Source organism: Silene latifolia, chromosome Y (genome assembly GCF_048544455.1).
Source record: "Silene latifolia isolate original U9 population chromosome Y, ASM4854445v1, whole genome shotgun sequence".
NCBI classification, from domain to species: Eukaryota; Viridiplantae; Streptophyta; class Magnoliopsida; order Caryophyllales; family Caryophyllaceae; genus Silene; species Silene latifolia.
In genome coordinates this window covers 463,450,224-463,474,358 of record NC_133538.1, presented here as the reverse complement: position 1 = coordinate 463,474,358, position 24,135 = coordinate 463,450,224, and the positions used below count along the sequence as shown (strand labels likewise).

The 24,135-nt window shown below is 39.5% G+C and overlaps 2 protein-coding genes across 2 annotated transcripts; both read right to left on the bottom strand.

Moving 5' to 3' along the window:
* Positions 1–856: 856 nt before the first annotated feature.
* Positions 857–22,052, bottom strand: LOC141632915 (uncharacterized). The gene is made up of 7 exons (XM_074445416.1): positions 21,621–22,052; positions 20,991–21,416; positions 9,935–10,042; positions 9,760–9,850; positions 9,463–9,646; positions 9,057–9,209; positions 857–1,976 (listed from the first exon to the last, which is right to left on the bottom strand). The coding sequence occupies exons 1-7, from the start codon at positions 22,050–22,052 to the stop codon at positions 857–859; spliced, it is 2,514 nt and encodes an 837-aa protein (XP_074301517.1).
* A 35-nt stretch (positions 22,053–22,087) lies between these two features.
* LOC141632914 (uncharacterized) lies at positions 22,088–23,191 on the bottom strand. The gene has a single exon (XM_074445415.1). It carries the CDS (start codon positions 23,189–23,191, stop codon positions 22,088–22,090), a length of 1,104 nt encoding a protein of 367 aa, XP_074301516.1.
* Between the last annotated feature and the right edge of the window lie 944 nt (positions 23,192–24,135).

Below are 24,135 nucleotides of genomic sequence, written 5' to 3'. Positions count from 1 at the left end.
TGCATGGGTTATTTAAATTAATTATCAAGTCGGGTTTACGTGATCGTTACACGGGAATATAATTAATTAAGTTAAATGGTAATACATTAAATTAATTAATGAGTTAAATAATAGATAATTAATTTGGATAATTAGTATAATAAAAGGAATAAATAAATAAATAAAGTTAGTAATTATAATTGTTGTAATTGTTATTATTATATAGGTGACGGAAATTGTGAAGAGTTTATAATCAGATTTGTTCGCTTTAATTATTGGATTGCGTAATTGAAGTGCTTGCTTGCCAGGTAGGGATAATCCTACTCAACTCGACTTTTAAGTATCTATGTTTGGTATGGTGAATTACTTACGTTAAAGTGGAATTGTTCATATGTTGAAATGGGAGAATTATATTGTCTTGTGTTGGTTGTATTTAATAATATTGACAAGGTGGATGGAATTGGAATTGTTTATATTGATAATGTTGACGGGATGAATTATGTTGGTTGTGATTGTGACTAATGTGTAAAGCTGTGCGACAGTCAGTGTACGTTGTTGAGGAAGTTTGTACACTGGGAGATAGTAATATGTACGTTGTGAGGGAGGGGTACTATTACATATTGCGGTACGTTGTTAAGGGAGGGGTACCAAAGTAATATGAGCACGTTGTTAAGGGAGTTGTGCTAAGTAAAGGAAAGGAGCACGTTGTCAGGGGGTTATGGAATGAAAGTGAATTGAATTGGATTGATAATTGTATGTTCTTGTTGTTTAGTTTTTTTTTTTGTTTTTTTTTGCAAGAAAGGCAAGCCATATTATTCATCCATTAAGGGAATAAAGAGGCCGGATCTTACAAAGATATAACCAATAATTAGACTACTTAACCAAGGATTCTAGTTATCTCATCCTCATAAGACGGGTGGGTTACAAATAATAACCTAGTACTTACAAAGAATTGAATTCTTTTTGTAACATATTCAATCGTGCGTTCAATTCCTTTGAAAATACGTGCATTTCTCTCCTCCCATATGCAATAGACAGTAGCACCTAAACAACTAGCAAACCAGGATGCTTTCCAATGCTTCCTTACCCTTCTCCCTGCCAGCCAACGTAATTCCTTACTCATGTCCATAGTTCTATGGTAAAGTTTCAACCAAGCCAAAACATTACTCCAAACTGCAGCAGCAAAGTGACACTGGAAGAACAAGTGTCTATGTGTCTCACATTGTGCCTTACATAGGATGCAACGATTCACCAGACAAAACCCTTTCTTACTCAAGCTATCAATTGTAGCCAGCTTCCTCTGCATTGCTAGAACCATGATAAAACTATGCTTTGGAAGGACAGCTCTAAGCCAAACTCCCTTTGTCCATGGCTGTTTCACCCCTTTTTCCCTGAAGTTATCATACAACAAGCTTAATTTCAATTTACCTGCCTTTACACAACTGTTCAGAAAGGATCTAGCCAGTTTCACTCCTCCAGCCTTAGATACCAATTCATCCCGCACATACAGGATACTCCTCCAACTCTCTGAATGCTGAGGCTTAATCTGCATATCCCAGAAATTGTGAGCTTTGATGTTATATACCATATTCCATTGGGTCCATGTACTGCTTGAGGAACTATCAATTGCCCAAATCCATTTGCATAAGATACTTTTGTTCCAAGCCAAAATCTCTTTTATATTGAACCCTCCCTCATTATGTGGATAACAACAGGATGTCCAATTCTTCATTATGAGCTTCCTTGTTCCTTCATCAGATTGCCAAAGAAATTGTCTGCAAAATTTGGTGATAAGCTTCATAACTCCTTTTGGAATCAATAAAGTGGCACACCAGTACTGTTCCAGGCCAAAAATGACAGTATTAATCAGGGTTATTCTTCCTGCATAAGAGAGCCTGTGAGTAGCCCAGTAACTCATAGCTTTCTGAATTTTGTTTAATAAATCAGCAAACATGGTCTTATTCAATCTGCCTTCATTTATGGGGACTCCCAAATATCTGAAAGGGAAATCTCCTTCAATAAAGCCAGTATTCCTCAAAATGGTCTGCTTAACTGTGGGAAATAATCTGTATACTTCCCTTAATTTAGAAGGATTATAACGAATTTAACAATGATGATCAAAGGTCATAAACAAAATACATAAACAAAGTATAAAGGATTCAGAATTAACCTTCGGTCCTAGCAAAATTGGCCTAAGAACAATATCAAAACTGATATTTGCCTATCAGTTGCACCCAAGACGATATGAGATATGCCCTATTGATTGTGCTAGAATCGATCTAAAATTTTCTGTAAAATTTAGTTGTTTTGTGTTTTTTTTTTCTGATGAGAGAGAGAGGCTAGGTCAAGACAAGAATTAGGGTAAAATAAACATCTCCCTTTCTTTCTTATACTGACAGAAATTTTGGAGTCAATTAGGAAAGAAAAATATTTCCTAATTTCGGCCAAACTGACCGAAATAAGGAGTATTATTCTCCTTATTTTTGGTCTTTCCAAAAATATATAAAGTGTGTTGAATTGTCATCTAGTGAGGATCGAATCCATGACCTCTTGGTATGTGTACCCTCACTATTACCACTATGACACATTCATCTTGTTGATATTAAATATAACTGTTGGGCCCTAAATTATCCTGCCTGATCAGGTATAGCCCAGGTAACAGCCAAGGACAACTTCCAGGCAAAAGATATCTAAAATCAGGCATTACTTCAACACGGATAGGCACCAAGTAGGAGTTGATAGAAGACAGGCGAAAGATAACCAGCAGCCTGAAAAGGAAAAGCACCAGGCTACTGCAGGCAACAAACAGGCAGTTTTATATATTTTCCCTACAAAAAAGGAAGACCAATTCCAGAAAGCAAAGATATAGGGAGCAGTCAAAGCAACGGCTAAGAAAGAAGCAACCATCTCCGGGTAAATAGGGCACACTCCCTATTTACCGGGGAAAACCTAAACGGCACAAAGACAATTGGAAGCAACCACCTATAAATAGAAAGGAAGAGAAGACAAGAAGGATCATCGAAAAGACCATCACTTTTACTCATATTCTTTGTATTCTTAAGCAATATATTCTTCATCACGCCCGATATAACAATACTCGTCAGGCTATCCGAATCATAGTAACAATCACTCCTGGCTTGGTGCCCGTGGTTTTTTCCCTTATTCCCGGGGTTTTTCCACGTATAAATCCTTGTGTCATTATTTATTAGTTTGTTTTACATTTAATTATACCAATCAGGCAAGTTATTCGAGTTAGATCACCCTACATATAAATCCCTGGCAGGACGCTCTAGATCAATAAAAACCCTGCCAAAACAATTGGCGCCCACCGTGGGGCATCTAACTCAAAAATAATCAAAAGCCCACCATCAAATACCACAAAAAACTAAGAAAAAATGGCAGGAGATAGCATTGAGCAACAATTAGCTGCTGCCAAACAACAGTTGTTGGAGATGGAACAACTGAAACAAAAAATGATCCAGCAAGTCAAGTGGCAAAATTGAAAGAATCGAATCCAGCCTAAAGATACAAATTTGGGAGAAAAAGCTTCAGGATCAAAATTGAAAGTCCACCTGGCACACCATTCTCCTCCATCATAAGGAACATTGACTTCTCCAATATTGGTACTCCAACTCCATCAAAATCCAAAGCAGGAGAAGAAATGGACTCAGGAGAACTCCAAAATCAAGAACTCCAAGATCAGACTAACACGGCCATTATGATGGCTATGCTCCAGGAAATCCAAAAACTTCACGAGAGATTTGAAAAGATCCCAGGAGTTCCTACCCCAATTGAAGAAGCAAATCCAGAAAGCTATGCTGATTCACCCTTCGTGGATGAAATAGCAAAGATAGACCTGCCAAAGAAATTTGTGATTCCCTCAATGAGAATCTATGATGGAACCACTGATCCACAAAACCATGTTGCCTATTACAAGCAAAGGATCTTTGGCAAAGACATCAATTCCCGATGAACTACGTCAAGTATGCATGTGTAAGGGATTTGGAACAACTCGAATGGACTGCCTTGCAATGGTACATAAACCTCGCCAAATGGAAGCATCAAGTCCTTTCTTGACCTGGTCAATTCTTTCAATCATCGGTTTGCCCAGCAGGAACTAGAAAAGAGATCCGGTGACACGTCGACAGGTTAAACGAAGCTGGAGAATCCATCATATCATACATGACAAGATTCAACAAAGAAAAAGTCTCAATCCCCAGATGTGATGTTGGAACGGCCGTTGAAGCTTTCAGGCAAGGGCTACCCCGGACGGTGACTTCTACGATGAAATGACCATGAAGCCCTGTCATACCTTTGAAGATGTCCAAGCATTAGCCATAGGCTATATCAGGCTGGAGGAAGACAAAGGCTACAAGGCAGATAATACTGACAACAACTCAGGATATGACAAAACCAACAGGAAAAGCTTTAACAACAAAGGAAGCAGTTCCAGGCCATCTCCCTACACAAGACCTGACAGATCAGAAGTCAATTATACACATGAACAACGAGGTAACTCCTATACTTATCCTCCTGTCCAGGAATATAACTTCTCTGTTGACATTGCATGATTAATCAAGAGGCTTGACCATATGGCAGACATTGTCAAGTGGCCAAAGAAGTCAGACAACCCCAACTCAAGAAAGGACACCACCAGGTGGTGTGAATTTCACATGGACATAGGTCACACAACGGTGAAGAATGCCGGGATTACGGAGACAAGTGGCTTACCCGCTAAAGAAAGGATACGAAAGACTTGATGCAAACAAAGAACATGGAAGATTACGGAACAAGAAGAAACACAGAAAGGCAACAACGTGACCTACCCCCTGCACCACCCATTTATGAAGTCAAATTCATCAATGGAGGATCATAAATTTGTGGCTTTGACCAGTTCATTTGCTAAGAAAATTGCCGGGGAGTCAAAAATGAAATCTCCTTTTAAATCTATCAATTTACCTCAAATTACTTTTGACGACACCGATATGCGGGGCATTCCGGACCTCCACCATGACACCTGGTAATCACCATGCAAATAGGAACCGCACGTGTCATGAGAATCCTGGTAGATGGAGGCGATTCGATAAACCCGATCATGCTTGATGTCCTTAAAGCAATGAAAATTGATGAAAGTTAAATCATAAAGAAGTCTAATGTCCTAGTAGGATTCAGTGGAGAAACAAGAAACACACTGGGAGAAATACACACCCGCCCACATATGTGGAAGGAGTATCTTCATATGAAAGATTTGGAGTCCTGGACTGCCTGTCATCCTATAATGCCATATTGGGAAGACCATGGATCCACAACGTAAGAGCCATACCCTCCACCTATCACCAATGCATCAAAATACCAACAGAATGGGGAGTAGCAACCATTAAAGGTGAACAAAAATCTGCCCAGGAATGTTATCTTGATTCATCAAGCCTTCCAAGACACGGGTAAGTCCCTCGCCTAGCAATTACTGAGTACCACTCGTCGGGACAACTCATGTGGCGAGAAACCAAAATGGAAACCGATCAAGTAATTTTAGACCCCGAGTACCCCGACAGGCACGCATCGGTAAGATCGATGTCCCCGATCATATCAGGCAGAATTAGTAAATTTTCTTAGAGGTAAATCTTCATGTTTTGCCTGGTCACATTTTGATATGACCGGAATAGATGCCAATATTATTACACATAAACTAAATGTTGATGAGTCTTATAAGCCTGTCCATGAGAAAAGAAGAAAGTTTGCATTTGAAAGACATGCTATCATTAATGAAGAAGTAGACAAACTATTGGACATGGGGATGATAAGAGAAGTCATGTACCCTAGCTGGCTAGCCAACGTAGTGGTGGTTCAAAAGAAGAATGGCAAGTGGAGAGTTTGTGTAGATTACATAGACCTCAATAAAGCCTGTCCAAAAGACCCATTTCCACTCCCACACATAGACGCAATGGTGGATGCTACAAGCAGGACACGAACTCGACATTCATGGATGCCTCAAGTGGATTCAACCAAATCAAGATGCACCCATCGATCGGGAACATCTTTGCATTTATCACGGAAAGGGGCATATCTTGCTACACAAAGCAATGCCCTTTGGCACGAAAAATGCGGGGCAACATACCAACGCCTGGTCAATACAATGTTTAAAGACCAAATAGGGGACACCATGGAAGTCTATATTGATGACATGGTAGTTAAATCAAAGAAAGTGAAGATCATGTCGGGGACTTGAAACGACCTTTAAAATCCTAGAAGATTTCAATATGAAACTCAACCCATCCAAATGCCATTTCGGGGTATCCTCGGGAAAATTCTTGGGGTACATGGTGACCAAAAGAGGGATAGAAGCTAGCCCAGAACAAATAAGAGCCATACTAGAACGGAATCCCCAAGTCGTCAAAGATATTCAAAAGCGACAGACGAGTTGCGACCCTGAATAGATTCATTTCCGGATCATCGGTAAGATGCAAGGCATTCTATGACCTACTCGGGAAGAACAAAACATTCAAATGGTTGCACGAACACGAGTCACCTTCCGGGAGCTCAAAATATACCCGACTACACCTCCGCTACTTGCCAAACAGACAAAGGAGAACCCCGACGGTCTACCTATCATCACGTAAAAAAGAGTAAGTGGAGTCCCGACCAAAGAAATTGATGGCCAACAACATCCAGTCTACTATGTAAGTAAAAGTCTCCTAGATGCAGAAACCAGGTATGGCCTACTTGAAAAATATGTACTTGCTTTAGTAATGTCCTGCACTAAACTTCGACCTTATTTTGAAAGCCACCCAATCGTTGTAAGAACCAACTTGCCTATCAAATCTGTCACGAGAAAGCCCGAGTTATCGAGCGAGAATGGCAAAATGGTCGGACAAATCAGCACCTATGATATAACCTTTGAACCCGGGACGGCAATTAAATCTCGGGCATTAGAGACTTCGTGGTGAATTTGGTCCTACCCTAGAACCAGACCTCATAAAAGAGGTCAATCTTCTTGACACCCAAAAAACAGACCAGGAATGGACTCTCCATGTAGATGGGGCAACAAATATGAAAGGCACTTGCCTAGGATTAGTCCTAAAATCACCACAGGGAGACCCGATTGCACAGGCTATTAGTTGTGAGTTCAAAGCCACGAATAATGAGGTGAATATGAAGCACGATTCTTTGGATTAAAGGTATGTATAGAACTCGGTGTAGCAAACCTCAAGGTAAAAACTGACTCTCTCTTAATTTCCAATCAAGTTAAAGGAGTATATCTTTGCAAAAGATTCAAAGATGATACTCTATTTGGAATATGTCAAAAACCTTTGCAAAAATTCAGAACCTTTGACATTGACCAAATACCAAGGGACCTAAATACCCAGGCGGATGCCCTAGCCAGCCTGGGATCAAATTTCAGCCTGCTTTGTGTTTGACAAAATACCCATCGTCCCTGCTTTGGAACCAACCATAGAAAGGCTGAACAAATTTGCCCTATCTAGGAAGATACAAATTCTGGACTAAACCTTACTATGATTGGTTCCTACGAGGGATACTCCCTACAAATAAAAACGAAGCAAGGGCCCCGAAAATCAAAGCATCCACTTATACCATTATAAATAACACCTTGTTTAAAAAGTCTCAGACTGGACCTTACTTACGTTGCACGGAACCAAATGAAGCCGCCAGGTCATAGAAGACATACATAATGGATCTGCGGAAATCATAAAGGTGGAAGGAGCCTGGCAAGCAAAATTCTCAGACAAGGCTACTTCAAAGCCAACCCCGAGAGCCGATCGCATAGCATACCGCTCAAAATGTGAAGCTGTCAAATCCATTCCCCTTATATCCATCAACCATCGAACTACTACATTCCATCTCGGCCCCCTGGCCATTTATGAAATGGGGCATGGACATAGTAGGGAAGCTACCTCGGCGCCGGACAGAGTAAAGTCTTCATGCTAGCAATGACCGACTACTTTTCCAAATGGATAGAGGCAGACTCTTACTGTGCAAGTCAAAGAAAAAGATGTCATATCATTTATCAAAAGGAACATCATATGCAGATATGGAATACCTTGAAATAGTCCGTGATAATGGAACACAATTTGTGGGAAAAAGAAAGCTAATTTCGTGCACAATGGAATATCAATCTAGTCACATCCACACCAGGCTACCCTAAAGCCAACGGCCAGCGAGAATCAAGCAACAAAGTAGTAATCGGTTGCAAGAAAAAGCTGAAAAGAAGAAAAGGAAGATGGGCGTAAGAGCTCCCCCTAGTCCTATGGGCCGACGGGACCACACCCAAAACAGACCCACAGGCCAAACACCATATTCCCTGGTCTATGGGCTGCGAAGCGATAATACCAGCAGAAATTCATGTGCCAACTACCGAAGCGGCTGAACACAATAGAAGAGAACAGGCCCTTATTACAAGATAACCTACTCTTAACGAAGAAGCGAGAGATGCGGCCAAAGTCGGGATAGCCGCCTACCAACAGCAAGAGCCGAGAAGTTACAACAAGAATGTCAACATCGAGTATTCAAAGAAGGAGACCTGGTACTAAGGAAAGTTTTCCCCAACACCAGAGAAAAGAACGCAGGCAAACTAGCCCCTACATGGGAAGGCCCGTACTTAATTGATTCAATAGTGGGACAAGGAGCTTACAGGCTACAAACTTTGGAAGGAGAAATGATCCCCAGATCTTGGAACATTTCCCACTTAAAACTATTTCATATCTGAGAAGCAGGTAAAATCACCCACCCTATATACATGTGCTAAATTCCATACCTGCTATGTGCTAAGTTACCACTTAAAACTATTTCATACCTGCTATGTGCTAAGTTGCTTACATGTTATTTTTAATTTTACCCAAAACTTTATTTCAAATCCTGAAAACTTGTTTTACGCCTTCTTTTCACTTATTATATGTTACACTTTAGGCTTAAACAAATGTTCAGGATTGAGGGCCACTCCACCCAAACCGAACAAAGCATTTCTAAAAATGCTCTAATTTGGCACCGCCGCCTAACCCGAAAAATAAACGAGCTCAAGATACATAAAAAGACAAGTACAAAGGTGGAATAGACCATAATACTTGTCAAAAAAGCCCTCTGACAGGTGAGGGCCATAAGCCCTCGACCGGCAACCACCCTCATTCTTATAAGCCCTCCCCGATGAGTGCAGATAAAGCCACCATTTCCTATAAACACAGGAATGAGGGCCATAAGCCCTCCTGACAGGCATTACTCTAACAAAAAATATCACATGAATGTACAGGTACAAATCCCAGTCAAAAACAGCAAGAAAATCAAGGAAAGGATATATATATTAAAACCTACCCAGGAATACACCCCTCCCAGGCAGGAAGAACACACCGTTTATCCAGGCAAAGCCAACAAAAACCAAAACAAATCCTAAATTATTTGTTCAGGGAACATCCCCCCCTGAATAGGCCAAAACAACACAAAATCCCACAAACAGAAAAAATCAAACTAGCCCACCTTGGACACAGTAGCAGAACCAATCCCCTCATCGTGACCTCCTCTTCTTCATCTCCTTCACCATCACTGTTTTTCCCTTTGGATGGAGGAGAGTCCACCTCCTCGTCAGCATGCAACTTACAAAGCTCAGGATAAGTGATATTGAGATCAGCCAATTCCTGATCAGGATTCCAAAAAGGCCTGACTTCAGCAGGCTCTTTCATAGCATCCACACGACCCTTGCCAAAGAAATACAATGCAGCATCTTTATACCTGGCCTGAACCTCATCCCTCTCTACCGGCCAACTCCTCATTTACCTTTAATCGCTGCTCCTGCATAGCCTTTGTTTTTCACCTTCAATTCTTCCTGGGCAATATCAAACTTAGCACGAAGAGCTTTCAAGGCATCCTGAGCGATTTCAGCTTAGCAGACTCCACCAAAGCAACCGAGCCTTCCCCGCCTCATTATCCTCCTTCAACGAATGATTCTCACCTTGGACACCTCCAAATCGACTTTAAACTTGTCGAATCTTTCTTCAAGATTTGTACCTCCTAATCCAAGGCATTTTTTAGACCATGGACTGATTCCAGTTGACAGGCACTCCTCAGCACATCATTAACATTCTAAAACAAAAGAAAATGCCCATCTAAGCCACAAAAAAAGAAAACACACACAAAAACCCACAACAAACAAAGACAAAAAATATATACCTCCTGAAGCATGGTAACCAGGTTGGCAAAGCATAATCCACGGAACGATACATAGCGGCCAAAGCACGAGCGAAGCTTCCTCTGCCTGGTACTTGAAATAAGGATCATCAACCACAAAAGCCACGAGCCTGAATTTGATCCTTAGCAAACTGGACCTCATCCATACGAGCCCTGACTCCCCTGACCTCATGAACTCCTCCCAAAGACTCATCCACTCTCTTCCTCTTCTCAGGACGATCACTTTCATCCACAATCTTCTCGGCGACACCAACCGAGCCCCCGCATGATTCCGAATTTGAACAGCACTATCACTCCCCGTTGCCTCACTACTCTTTGACTTCTCCCCTGTAATTTGAGAAACCCCTGCCTTCACCAAAGACAGACCAAAACTAGCAATTCTGGCGAAGCCCAGTGGTAGTCTGCACGACGAGTTTCTAAATCGGCAATATAAGCATGAATCCAATACAGAAACAGAATGACAAAACAAGCAAAAGAACTTACTCCCCGACGAAGATGCCCCTGGAAACTTAGTGCTCTTCACAGGCTTATACGTGCTCAACTTAGCCTTCTTAAAACGAGGCATAGCGCACTTGCCCCAGCACAGGCGAGGCCAAGCCCTCTCCTCTTCTTGTAACGCCATAAACGCCGCTCCTATCCGGTCACCGACCCCTCAAAGATCGGGATCATTCACCCAATCATTTACTAAAAGAAAGCACGGGCAAAGTAAGTAAACTTTCCAAAAAATATTATTACCAAACCAAAAAATAATGCAGGAAAGAAAGATTACCTCCTTCAACAATTTGGGTAATTAAGATAGTCCAGGTCAGGGGCAATTGAGTCAGCCTTGATAAACATATAAGTTTGAGCCCAGCCTTTATCATCCCCTGAATCAAAATTGGTGATCAGGTGAGCCATCTTTGACCTGACTCGAAAATTAAACCTCCCAAAGAGAATGACTCTTCAGGTGATAGACGTTCTTAAAATCATCCAGGGTAATAACCAACTTATGCTTAGAGCATAAATGCTCAATAGAATGGACAATCTTCCAAACCATTGGCATGAGTTGAAACGGAGGAACCCTAATAGCCCTAATCACCTCAGTCATAAAAGGAGAAAGGGGAAGTTGACCACCACCCCTGAAAGCCCACTCAAAAATACAGAACCAACCCGGGCTACTCCAATTAGCCCTGATAGGACCATTCTCAGGAATCCAAACCTCAGCCCCATGAGGAATGAGACCCGCCCTTTATATAATGCTCAAAAGCGGGTTTGATTGATTAGCCTCATGGAAAGAGACTGCCAAAGCCTTATTAGGAGAATACTCAACCCCCTTATAAGACATAGACAGAATCTCTGGAGGAGGAACAACCTCCACCACATCATCCTCAGGGATGACATCAGGGACCCCCTCAACCTCAGCAGAAACCATTTCAACTTCAACAGGAACTTTTTCAACCTCAGCAGGAGCTTTTGAAGCTGCTGTCTTTCTCCTGCCACCAGCCATATATTATTTTTCTGGGAAATGAATTTTTTACAAAGAGAGAATTTTTTAGAAAGAGAAAGAAGAAAATTAGAGATTGGAATGTGAAGACATACACGGAATAAGCAGGATATTTATAGCCGCAAAACTATAACGGCTAGGAAAGCAAGTGGTTAAGATCAATCATGACTCTCCTAGGGTTTTGTGAACCTACCCTATTTATGGTAAGTAACCGTTACAAGAAGTTGAATCAAACACAAATTCTGAATCCGATAGAAAGTCCCTGCACAAATCACTTGCCTGGCCCAAATTTTTATCTCCTCATTCCTGGCCAGACCCAATAAAGGAATAAGCAGATAAGGGGCAATTGTTGGGCCCTAAATTATCCCGCCCGATCGGTATAGCCAGGTAATGACCAAGGACAACTTCCAGGCAAAAGATATCTAAAATCGGCATTACTTCAACACGGATAGGCACCAAGCGGGAGTTGATAGAAGACAAAGGCGAAAGATAACCAAAGAAACTGAAAAGGAAAAGCACCAGGCTCTGCGCAGCAACAAACAAAAAGTTTTATATATGTTCCCTACAAAAAAGGAAGACCAATTCCAGAAAGCAAAGATATAGGGAGCAGTCAAAGCAACGGCTAAGAAAGAAGCAACCATCTCCGGGTAAATAGGGCACACTCCCTATTTACCAGGAAAACCTAAACGGCACAAAGACAATTGGAAGCAACCACCTATAAATAGAAAGGAAGAGAAGACAAGAAGGATCATCGAAAAGACCATCACTTTTACTCATATTCTTTGTATTCTTAAGCAATATATTCGCTCATCACGCTTTGATATAACAATACTGTCGGGCTATCCAGAATCATAGTAACAATCACTCCGGCTTGGTGCCCGTGGTTTTTTCCCTTATTCCCAGGGTTTTTCCACGTATAAATCCTTGTGTCATTATTTATTAGTTTGTTTTACATTTAATTATACCAATCAGGCAAGTTATTCGAGTTAGATCACCCTACATATAAATCCCTGGCAGGACGCTCTAGATCAATAAAAACCCTGCCAAAACAATAACTGATTATATTTAATTACGAATTAACAGATTAATTCGTCCAAGCTAACATTACATATATTTAATTAAATATAACTTATTATATTTAATTTACGAATTGACTGTTAATTCGTCTTAGCTAATATTATTTAATTTTCACTAAATAATTATCTCATCAACACATTGACTAACTATTTAGTCATATTAGGCATCAATATGATTATATTTCTATAACCACATTTCTCAAACACATCCTATAGGTGTGACCTTTAGGGACCAGTTGATCACCGCCATCTGTATGATAATAACGTCAAACTTTCTAGCAAGCCTACCGTTATTAGGTAAACGTTAATCAACTGATTAAATATACGAAGTATACCCTTGTGAACCTGTAAGAGATTTACAAATGTTATCACACTAATTTGTGGAGGACACAAGCTCCAACAAACTCCCACTTGTCCTCACAAGTGTATGTGCGATAACCGATTCTCATATCCTAAAATTTCTGCCACTCAATGTAAAACAATTTGCAAATCCGAATTCACAAAGGTCGTATTTTACAAGCGATCAATATCAAGAGTGGTTTCCCCGACTAGAGAGTAACTTAACTGATAAACGAATCAACATTCGAGCATGGCCATGCATTTCAGTTACAACTCCTCGAGTGGCCCTGAGAAATAACTATACCTGATAAGGGTTGGATATTTTGGTCAACTCGAATCCTGCAGATGTAAGCACAGTATGAAATGACCCGGAAAAAATCTACTTAGCCTCCGATTACGGCAGACCGTGAGAAAGAAACCAAAGTCACCCAAAATCTGCCTTAATCTCAAGAGACAGTTGATAGTCAAAAGAATCGACTCTAGGAACACAATGGATGTCCTATCCACGACCTGGCACCGAATGTTTTTAAACATTTAGGAATCCATTACGTTGTCACAAGAAAAAGTTTGTCCTACGACGTATCGTCATAATCTCGCATCTGCGATCAATCAGTCAACCTTTGACTTATGGCTCGTTGAACCCACCATCAATCGACTGCACAATATAATATCCGGAGTTATCAGCTCACATTGGCGATTACGGACCAAAACAAATATAATGTAATTCAGTTCACTTTGTGGCGTTCAAAGTTGTCAGTACAATCCACATGAAAAACAAAATATTATATATAAAATGATGAAGTTATAAATAGTATATGAAAAAGATAATGTATCAAATCCATAATCAAGTACTACAACTCAGGAACATGTTTAATTCCCATGGAATTAACATGCCCTACATGCTTATCATAATTCAACGGTTTGGTGAGAGGATCCGCGATGTTATCATCCGTCGCAATCTTGTCAATCACTATCTCTTCTTGCTCCACGTAATCACGGATCAGGTGAGCTTTCCGAAGTACATGTCTAGATTTGTTGCTAGACTTTGGCTCCTTAGCCTGGAAGATGGCACCTCTATTGTCACAATAAATGGTGATCGGGTCATTCGAACTAGGAACTACCGAAAGCCCTTGTAAGAATTGACGCATCCATATCGCTTCCTTTTTTCGCCTTCGAAGTGGCATAGTACTCGGATTGATGTAGTAGAATCTGCTACAACACTGTTTGGAACTCTTCCGGTGACCATGACACCATTAAGAGTGAAGACGAACCCGGACCGAGATTTTGAATCATCTCGATCCGTTTGAAAGCTAGCATCTCACAGAATCGGTTGCGCATAGCTTAGTATCGCCTCCATAAGTCAATACCCAATCCTTAGTCCTCCGTAGGTACTTGAGGATATTTTTGACTGCTATCCAGTGTGTTTCACCTGGAGTCTTTTGGTACCGACTCGTTATACTCAATGCGTATGCCACGTCTGGACGTGTGCATACCATGGCATACATGATCGATCCTATTGCAGATGCATAAGGAACACGACTCATGCGCTCTATCCCTTCAGGCGTCGTGGGTGACTGAGACTTGCTCAACTGCATCCCAGTCGTCATAAGAAGGTTCCTCTTCTTGGAGTTGGTCATGCTGAATCTTTTAAGAACCTTATCCAAATAAGACTCCTGACTAAGTGATAACGTCCGTCGTGATCTATCTCGGTAGATACGGATTCCCAAAATGCGCTGTGCCTCACCCAAAACTTTCATCTGGAAATGGTTCTTCAACCATTCTTTAACCGAAGATAGGAGAGGAATGTCATTCCCAATCAAGAGTATGTCATCGACATACAATATCAAGAATATAATCTTGCTCCCACTCGACTTGATGTATAAGCATGGTTCCTCGACCGATCGAGTGAAGCCATACTCTTTTATCACTTGGTAGAAATGATGATTCCAACTCCGAGAAGCTTGCTTAAGTCCATAAATGGAACGCTTAAGCTTGCATACTTTCTTAGGATGCTTAGGATCTATGAAACCTTCGAGTTGCACCATGTACACCTCTTCCTCCAAATAACCGTTTAAGAAGGCGGTTTTCACATCCATTTGCCAAATCTCATAATCATGAAATGCGACAATCGCTAAGATTATCCGAATGGAACGTAGCATGACTACAGGTGCAAAAATCTCATCATAATGCAATCCGTGCACTTGAGTGAAACCTTTTGCCACAAGTCGTGCCTTATAGATATCTGGTTGCGCGTCTACAGAACGCTTTATTTTGTAAAGCCATTTGCATTGTAGAGGTTTTACCTTATTAGGTAAATCAACTAGATCCCATACGTTATTCTCATACATGGAGTCCATCTCGGATTGCATGGCTTCGAGCCATAGCTTTGAGTCGGAACAGGCCATAACACCTTTATAGGTTGCGGGTTCATTACTTTCTAGAAGTAAAACGTCATTCTCCTCGACCATACCAATGTATCTGTCCGGAGGATGAGAGTCTCTACCCGACCTCCTAGGTTCCTCAGGAATATTAACCGTATCATCAGTTGGAGGTACAGCTTCCTCCATCTGTTCCTCGGTTGTTGGTTCTGGAATCTCCAACAGCTCGAAGGTTCTATTACTCGTATTGTTCTCGAGAAATTCTTTCTCTAAGAACGTCGCACTAGCCGCAACAAAAACTCGATGTTCGGTAGGCGAATAGAAGTAATGACCAAATGTTCCTTTTGGATAACCTATAAAGTATGTCTTGACCGATCGCGGGCTAAGCTTATCCTCGTGTCTCCACTTGACATAAGCCTCGCAGCCCCAAACCCGAATAAAGGACAAGTTAGGGACCTTTCCCTTCCACATTTCATATGGAGTCTTGTCGACAGCTTTAGACGGACTTCGGTTAAGTATAAGAGCGGCTGACAAAAGAGCATAACCCCATAATGATTCAGGCACTACCGTGTGACTCATCATGGATCGAACCATATCAAGTAAAGTTCGATTTCTCCGTTCGGACACACCATTCAATTGAGGTGTTCCAGGTGGAGTTAACTGCAAAACGATTCCACACCTTTCGGTGTTGATCAAACTCATTTGAAAGATATTCGCCACCCCGATCTGAACGGAGTGCTTTAATCTTTCTACCCAGTTGGTTCTGTACCCTATTCTGGTATTCCTTGAATTTCTCAAAGGACTCACTTTTATGCTTCATTAAGTAGACATATCCGTATCTACTCAAATCGTCCGTGAAAGTGATAAAATATCTATAGCCATCTCTAGCGGTAATTGACATAGGTCCACATACGTCCGTATGTCTGAGTCCTAATAGGTCACTAGCGCGCATTCCAACACCTTTGAAGGAAATTTGAGTCATCTTGCCAATGAGACATGATGCACACGTGCCATATGTAGAAAAATCGAATGCGGGAATAGTCCCATTATCGACGAGTTTCTTCACGCGTTTCTCATTTATGTGTCCCATTCGACAATGCCATAGATAGGTTTGATCTTTGTCACCAACCTTTAATTTCTTGTTATTCATGTGTAATACTTCCGTGGTTTGATCTAAGATATAAATTCCATTCATGGAAACTGCTTTGCCATAAATCATTTCATTAAAAGAGAAAATACAACTATTATCCTTTATTGAAAATGTAAAACCGTCTTTAGCAAGTACGGAAACAGAAATAATGTTCTTAGATAAACTGGGTACATAGTAACAGTTATTTAGAAATAACTCAAAACCACTAGGGAGTTGGATTACATATGTTCCCTTCGAGGCAAGACAGAACTCGTGCTCCATTCCCGACTCGCAGTCCACATCACCTTTTTCGAGAGGTATGATGTTCTTTAGGCCCTGCAAATGATTACACAGATGAGAACCACAACCAGTATCTAGTACCCAAGTTCCGAAACTTGCATGGTTAATCTCAATCATATGAATATAAGATGACATACCAACAAGAACGACGCGGCCTACCTTGATGTCCTCACGGTAGACGGGACAGTTCCTCCTCCAATGTCCAGTCTTGTGACAATGGTGGCACTCTATGTCACCGCCCTTGCTCTTTGCCTTACCCTGTGAGCCACTAGTCTCACCAGGCGCACTCTTACCATTTCCTGGCTTCTTAAACTTTGGCTTACCTACACCTAGGTCGCCATGAGCCTTGCCCTTACCTTTACCCTTGTTATAAATCGTGAGAACATCCTGCTTCATGCTCCCACTCAATTTCATATCCTTCTCGGTCTGTACGAGAAGGGAGTGTAGCTCATGAGAACTCTTTTTCAAGTCATTCATGTAGTAGTTCGCCCTGAAAAGGGCAAAACCATCGTGAAGAGAATGAAGTATTCGGTCAATGACAATTCTCTCACTGATTTTACAATTCAGTGCCTCCAGCTTCTCGACATTCTCAATCATGTGAAGAATGTGTGGGCTAACCGGTTGGCCCTTCTGGAGTTTCGCATCAAAGAAGCGACAGGTATGCTCATATGTAATGATTCTCGGTGCCTTTGAGAACTCATTAGTGAGCGTGGTGAAAATCTTTTTTGCACCTTGGGCAATGAAGCGTCTCTGCAAATTGGTTTCCATTGCAAAGATGAGTACGTTCTTTATCGCACCCGCTTCCATAACGAAATCACTATAAGCGAGTGACTCGTTGGCTCCTGCATTGGGGCCTGGGTTGACCAGTATTGGCTCAGTTAAGTACCTGAGCTTACCGTCAGCAATGGCAGCATTCCGTAGTGCCACCTCCCAGTCCGCAAAGTTGGACCCATCATTCTTCAATCGCGTGGACTGATTCATTTGGTCCATGAACACTTTTAGCCAGGATGAACGATCTAGTGTGGCACTAGGCATTGGGATTGCGTTATTTCCAGCCATTTGTTGTAACAGTATTATCGAAAATAATCGTGTTCTACACTGCGAAAGAAGAATAAAATTAATAAGCATGTGCATCGTTTTGATTTTAAGTTTAATGAACTAATGTCATAACGCGAAGATTCAAAACATTTATACAATTGACCTCCCTCAAGAATTATATAAATGACCCCAAGACTCAATTCTCTGCAAATTGATAAGCTAACCTTTTAGCTAATTCTACCGTTAAAATTCTTGGTCGATAAATTTCTGTAAATTCTATCTTTAGTCCATCATAATCACGAGAAACTCTTCGGACTATGATGTTGAGGTAAACTAAGTCAACACAACTACTTACCCAACGTAGAAGGGGTCATATTAGGCCTACCGACGAAGAAAGGATTCATAGATGTTTGCCCTTATAAAGACTAATCTCAATTTCCGTTTTAGAGGAAGACCCCATCATCTTTATTTTAATTCATTTTAAGTGAACTATTATCTAGCATGCGAGAATGAATAAACTAAGGTGATGGCTTATAGACTGTGACATCTGCATGTCCATGAAAACTAACATACAACCTATATGAGTCAATTTTCATGCATTTTCGAAGTAGGTGGTTTGGTTTTAGGCGGAATATGATGCAATTACTAACATGTGAATGAAAAGCAATAATAATGAAAAACGTAAAAAACAGTAAAAGTCCTAGTGTGGCCTATCCTATCAAAATGAACAATAAATACAAGTTTGGAATCCATCCTTGGACTCTAGAAGCTTGTCTTGATGTTTTATCTTGATCCATGTAGCGGGAGTGAGCTTGAATCTTCATCTTTAGTCTTCTTTGAAATTACAATAAATAAAATTACATAATTGACCTATTTATTACATTCTAATTTCAAAACCCAAAACTAAAATAAAGGAGATTCGAGATCTCATAATTACATAAAAAATCATGTTTCCTTCATTATGAAAACATAATTTGACTAAGGCCACACTAAGTAATACAAATTACAACCGATTGCAAAAATTAAATACGTAAATAAAAATCATTCATTCGATTCATTCAACAAAATTAAAAGCATCAACTAAAAATAAATTAAACATACATGACACAATTCCTTAATTATGTTGATTAATTTATCCAAACCACCTATTTAAATTAAATTAAGTGACAATTCCGCAATTAATCACATTAATTTCAATATTAATCCATATTAAACTTGTAATATGAATTCTATCCGTCAAAATTTTAATCTGCTTTAAAATAAATCGGTATCGTTAAAATGTGAACCGTTTCACAATTTATAATTGGCCAAAATAAAAAAACTTTCCTTTTTTTTCTTGTTTGGTCTCGGCTGAACCAAATAAAAGAAATTTTTTTATTTTTTTATTTTATTAAAATCCTAGCTCTCGGTTGGAAAAAGAAAAAAGCCAAAAAAAAAAAAATTTTTTTATATATCCGGCAATAAAAAAAAAACAAAAACTTTCCCTCTTTTTTTTTTTATGCGGCAAAAAGGAAAAAAAAACAAAACTTTCTTTTTCTTTTTCTGATTCGGTAAATAAAAAAAAATCCTAAAAACCGTTTTTTTTTTCAACGGCAAACCCTAAAAATTGAGCCGTCAAAAATAATATTTCCCTTTTGCGGCAAAAAGCCTTAATTCAAAGATTTGATGGAAAAATGTTTAAGTTGCTATTAGGACATGATTTAGCAAATACATTAACAAACATGATTAATCGTATATGCTAAAACTATATAGCAAAAACAAATTCTTATATCAATGACATGATGATACTATATGTATTTTAACTTAATCTGCATTAAATCAAAATCTACCAATTCTTCATATGATAATTTTAACCGATTAAAACAATGATATGATCTAAAGAAATTGGATATAAATCATCAAACAAAAGGAAAATCGAAAGAAGAAAAAAAAAACAGGCCGAAAGAAAAAAAAACTCGGCCAAAAAAAAAAAAATTTTCCAGCCGAAAAAAAATGAAACCCTATTTTTTTTCGAGAATTAGGTTATTGTTTACATACAATTTTTTTATGAAAATCATCAAAATTAAACTTCGTGGCCTTTGCTCTGATACCATTTGTGGGAAATAATCTGTATACTTCCCTTAATTTAGAAGGATTATAACGAATTTAACAATGATGATCAAAGGTCATAAACAAAATACATAAACAAAGTATAAAGGATTCAGAATTAACCTTCGGTCCTAGCAAAATTGGCCTAAGAACAATATCAAAACTGATATTCGCCTATCAGTTGCACCCAAGACGATATGAGATATGCCGTATTGATTGTGCTAGAATCGATCTAAAATTTTCTTAAAATTTAGTTGTTTTGTGTTTTTTTCTGATGACAGAGAGAGGCTAGGTCAAGAAAAGAATTAGGGTAGAATAAACATCTCCCTTTCTTTCTTATACTGACCGAAATTTTGGAGTCAATTAGGAAAGAAAAATCTTTCCTAATTTCGGCCAAACTGACCGAAATAAGGAGTATTATTCTCCTTATTTTTGGTCTTTCCAAAAATATATAAAGTGTGTTGAATTATCATCTAGTGAGGATCGAACCCATGACCTCTTGGTATGTGTACCCTCACTATTACCACTATGACACATTCATCTTGTTGATATTAAATATAACTGATTATATTTAATTACGAATTAACAGATTAATTCGTCCAAGCTAACATTACATATATTTAATTAAATATAACTTATTATATTTAATTTACGAATTGACTGTTAATTCGTCTTAACTAATATTATATAATTTTCGTTAAATAATTATCTCATCAACACATTGACTAACTATTTAGTCATATTGGGCATCAATATGATTATATTTCTCTAACCACATTTCTCAAACACATCCTATAGGTGTGACCTTTAGGGACCAGTTGATCACCGCCATCTGTATGATAATAACGTCAAACTTTCTAGCAAGCCAACCGTTATTAGGTAAACGTTAATCAACTGATTAAATATATGAAGTATACCCTTGTGAACCTGTAAGAGATTTACAAATGTTATCACACTAATTTGTGGAGGACACAAGCTCCAACATTAACCTCATCCCTTATCCCTCCCATGTAGATATTTGTTTTTTCAGGGTTAGCCTTCAACCCAGACATGCTAGCAAAGGTGTGCAGTGAATCGGTAATAGCTTTGACAGAGGGAACATCACCCCTAACAAAGATCATTAAGTCATCTGCAAAGATAAGGTGATTTAGCCCTAGTTTGCCACACTTTGGATGATAAGTAATTTGTTGCTGCCCGTGTATCACTCTCAACAGTCTTGACAAAATTTTCATACTTAGAACAAATATAAATGGAGATAAAGGATCCCCCTGTCTCAAACCACTTGCTCCCTTAAAAAACCCACAAGCAACACCATTAACTTTCACACTAAACCATGTTGAGGTTATACAACCCATAATCCACTTCTGAAACTGAATGGGGAAGTTAAAAACTTGGAGCATTTGACCAATGAAGTCCTATTGCAAAGAGTCAAATGCTTTCTTAATATCAATCTTCATTAGACATCTTAGGGATATGCCTTGTTGCCCATAGCCTTTAAGCAGTGACTGAGTTAACATAATATTTTCATATATGCTCCTACCTTCCACAAATGCTCCCTGTTCTTTACCCACCACTTTAGGTAGTAGGGGTTTGAGTCTGCTGCAAAGAATTTTGCTCACTGTTTTATAAAAAACAGAGCAACAAGCTATAGGTCTGAAATCAGTAACAGACTGAACCACATGTTTTTTAGGAATCAAAGCCAATATGGTAGTATTTGCATGCCTAGAAAGGATCCCATTGTTGAAGAAAGCTAGGATTGCTGAACAAAAATCACTTTTTATGGTTTCCCAGGATTTCTTAAAAAATTGAGAGGAGAACCCATCTTGTCCAGGACTTTTCCCTGAATCATTGGAAAATAAAGCTTTCTTGATCTCCAGTTCCTCTACAGGCTTGCACAGGTGAGTCCAGTCTGGCTCCTCAATAGTTGGTCCATCCAGAAGAGTTGGTAAAGTAACAGTGTCCACCTTCTCTCCCAATAACCATTTATAGTACTCAACAAAAGCCTGATTAACATCCTGAATTCCTTCCCTGACAATTCCTCCCTTATCCATTATGCGGCCAATGATACTTTGGTGTTTCCTAGCTGCTATTCTAGCAAAGAATAGCTAGTAGGAGCATCATTGTATTTGATATCTTGTACTTTGGATCTTTGCATAGGACTACTCCTGTCCATTCTTCTTAAATTCCAATAGTCCTCCAAAATTACTTTTTCTTGAGCAAGATAAGAAGGATCAAGAGGATTCTGCTGAAGATGCTTCTGGCATGTCTCCAAGTCCTTCTTAGCAAGCCTAACTTTCAAAGATATATCCAAGAAATTCCTCTTATGAAGGTCAACTAAATTCCTCCTTACATTCTTGAGTCTGGCAAACAGCTTGAACATAGCATTACCCTTTACTAGAAGCTGCCAAGCCTGAGAGACAAGAGTATTATAATCCTGGTGTTCCTCCCAACAATTTAAGTAACTAAAACTCTTCTTAAACTGATAAGTTTCCTTTATTTGAACCAACAAAGGGTAGTGATCAGAGATTCCAGCAGGTAAAATTGTAACCTGAGTATGAGGGTATTGAATTAACCAATTTGGATTAGTTAAGACCCTGTCCAGTTTAGACCAAATCCTTGCATCCCCTTCCCTTTTATTAGTCCAAGTATAATCACTACCATAACCCTGTAAATCATCCAGATTGCAGTCCAGTAGACATTTGTTGAAAGCTAAGATCTCAGCTAAGGATGGTGGATTTGGACCCAGTCTTTCCTCCATTTCCCTAACAATATTGAAATCTCCCATAATAATCCAATCAGTAGTAGATGATGTTAATTGCCTTAGCTCATCCCATAAACTCTCCCTTTCATCCCCATCATTACTTCCATAAATGAATGTGACATGAACCACTTTTTGAGACCCATGGTGCAGAAGCTCCACATGAATCAATTGAGCATGAACCCTAGAGGAAATGACAATCATCTGTCTTTTATTTATAAAAACCCATATTCTCCCATTGTAGTGATGAGAGTAATTATTTAATATGTAGTAAGAAGGAAAAAACCTACGAATAGCAGCAACATTATTTATTTTTACTCTAGTCTCCAATAAACCAAACACCTCTACTTTATTTAAGGACAAAAAACCCCTAACCTCCTGCTGCTTTATTGGGTCATTAAACCCCCTGATATTCCATGAGGATATTATCATGGACCAGGATCAGGTGGGTCCCCTTCCTGTGTAACTTCCAATATTTCTATATCTTCATGTGATTGCAGCACAGAGTAAGCATTGTGTGTTGATATAGTATCCACCTGAATGCCTGATTTCAAATGTCCCAGATCATCAACCTCAGTGCATTTTGAGCCGCCCCTTTTTATCATTAGAGGGAGAAGTCACCACCAAAACAGTAGAGGGTGAGCCTAGTCCTCCTGGACATACTGAGCCCTTCTCAACTGTCTTAGTAGTAGCCTCATCCCCTAATTTAGAGGGTGCTGAGCCTAGCACATTACTGTCCTCCTCTAAACCTGACTTATTCTGGTTCAGTACTGGTTTATAAACCTGAGTCACCTTAGTTTTCCTAATTTCATCAAGGTTGCTATTTATCTTAGTGAATTTACATTTCTCCTTCACATGCCCAGTTTCCGCAATGTGATGACAGAGTGTGGCAACCACTCATATATGATCCTCTGAGTTGTTTCTCCATGGTAGGGTGAGTTCAGTTGCATAGTAGTAGGCAGTTCTCCTGCAACATCCACTTCTACCAGTACCCTTGCAAATGAGAGTTTAGATTTATATGTAGTTGGTAGGTCAGAAAAGAGAGGCTTACCAACTACACTAGCCATTTTACTCAGCACCCTATCAGACCACATAAATGGGTCAAGGTCAGGGAATAGAATCCAAGCTGGTACTATAGAGACCGAATCCATCTCTTTAGAAAACATTGGTGTCCATTGCTTTAAGACCAAGGTACTAGTACCCATATTCCAAGGCCCTCCTTTCAATATCTCATTCATATCATCCTCTGAGAAAAACCTGAAACTGTACCATCCTTTTTTATAGTATTGTACTATCGATCCAGTGACATTCTTCCAATACTTCTTAACATACTCATCAACCTCTTTAATCTTTGGTTTAGCACCCAGAAAATTGCC

Excerpts from the sequence above, each read along its gene's own strand:
- LOC141632915 (XM_074445416.1), bottom strand. The coding sequence starts at position 22,052 with ATGGATAAGGGAGGAATTGTCAGGGAAGGAATTCAGGATGTTAATCAG. Across the intron at positions 9,647-9,759 it reads TGCAGGAGCAGCGATTAAAG|TCAGGCCTTTTTGGAATCCT; the intron begins GTAAATGAGGAG and ends AGCCTGCTGAAG. Across the intron at positions 1,977-9,056 it reads TCAGAGGGCTTTTTTGACAA|ATATTTGGGAGTCCCCATAA; the intron begins GTATTATGGTCT and ends TTTCCCTTTCAG.
- LOC141632914 (XM_074445415.1), bottom strand. The coding sequence starts at position 23,191 with ATGATAATATCCTCATGGAATATCAGGGGGTTTAATGACCCAATAAAG.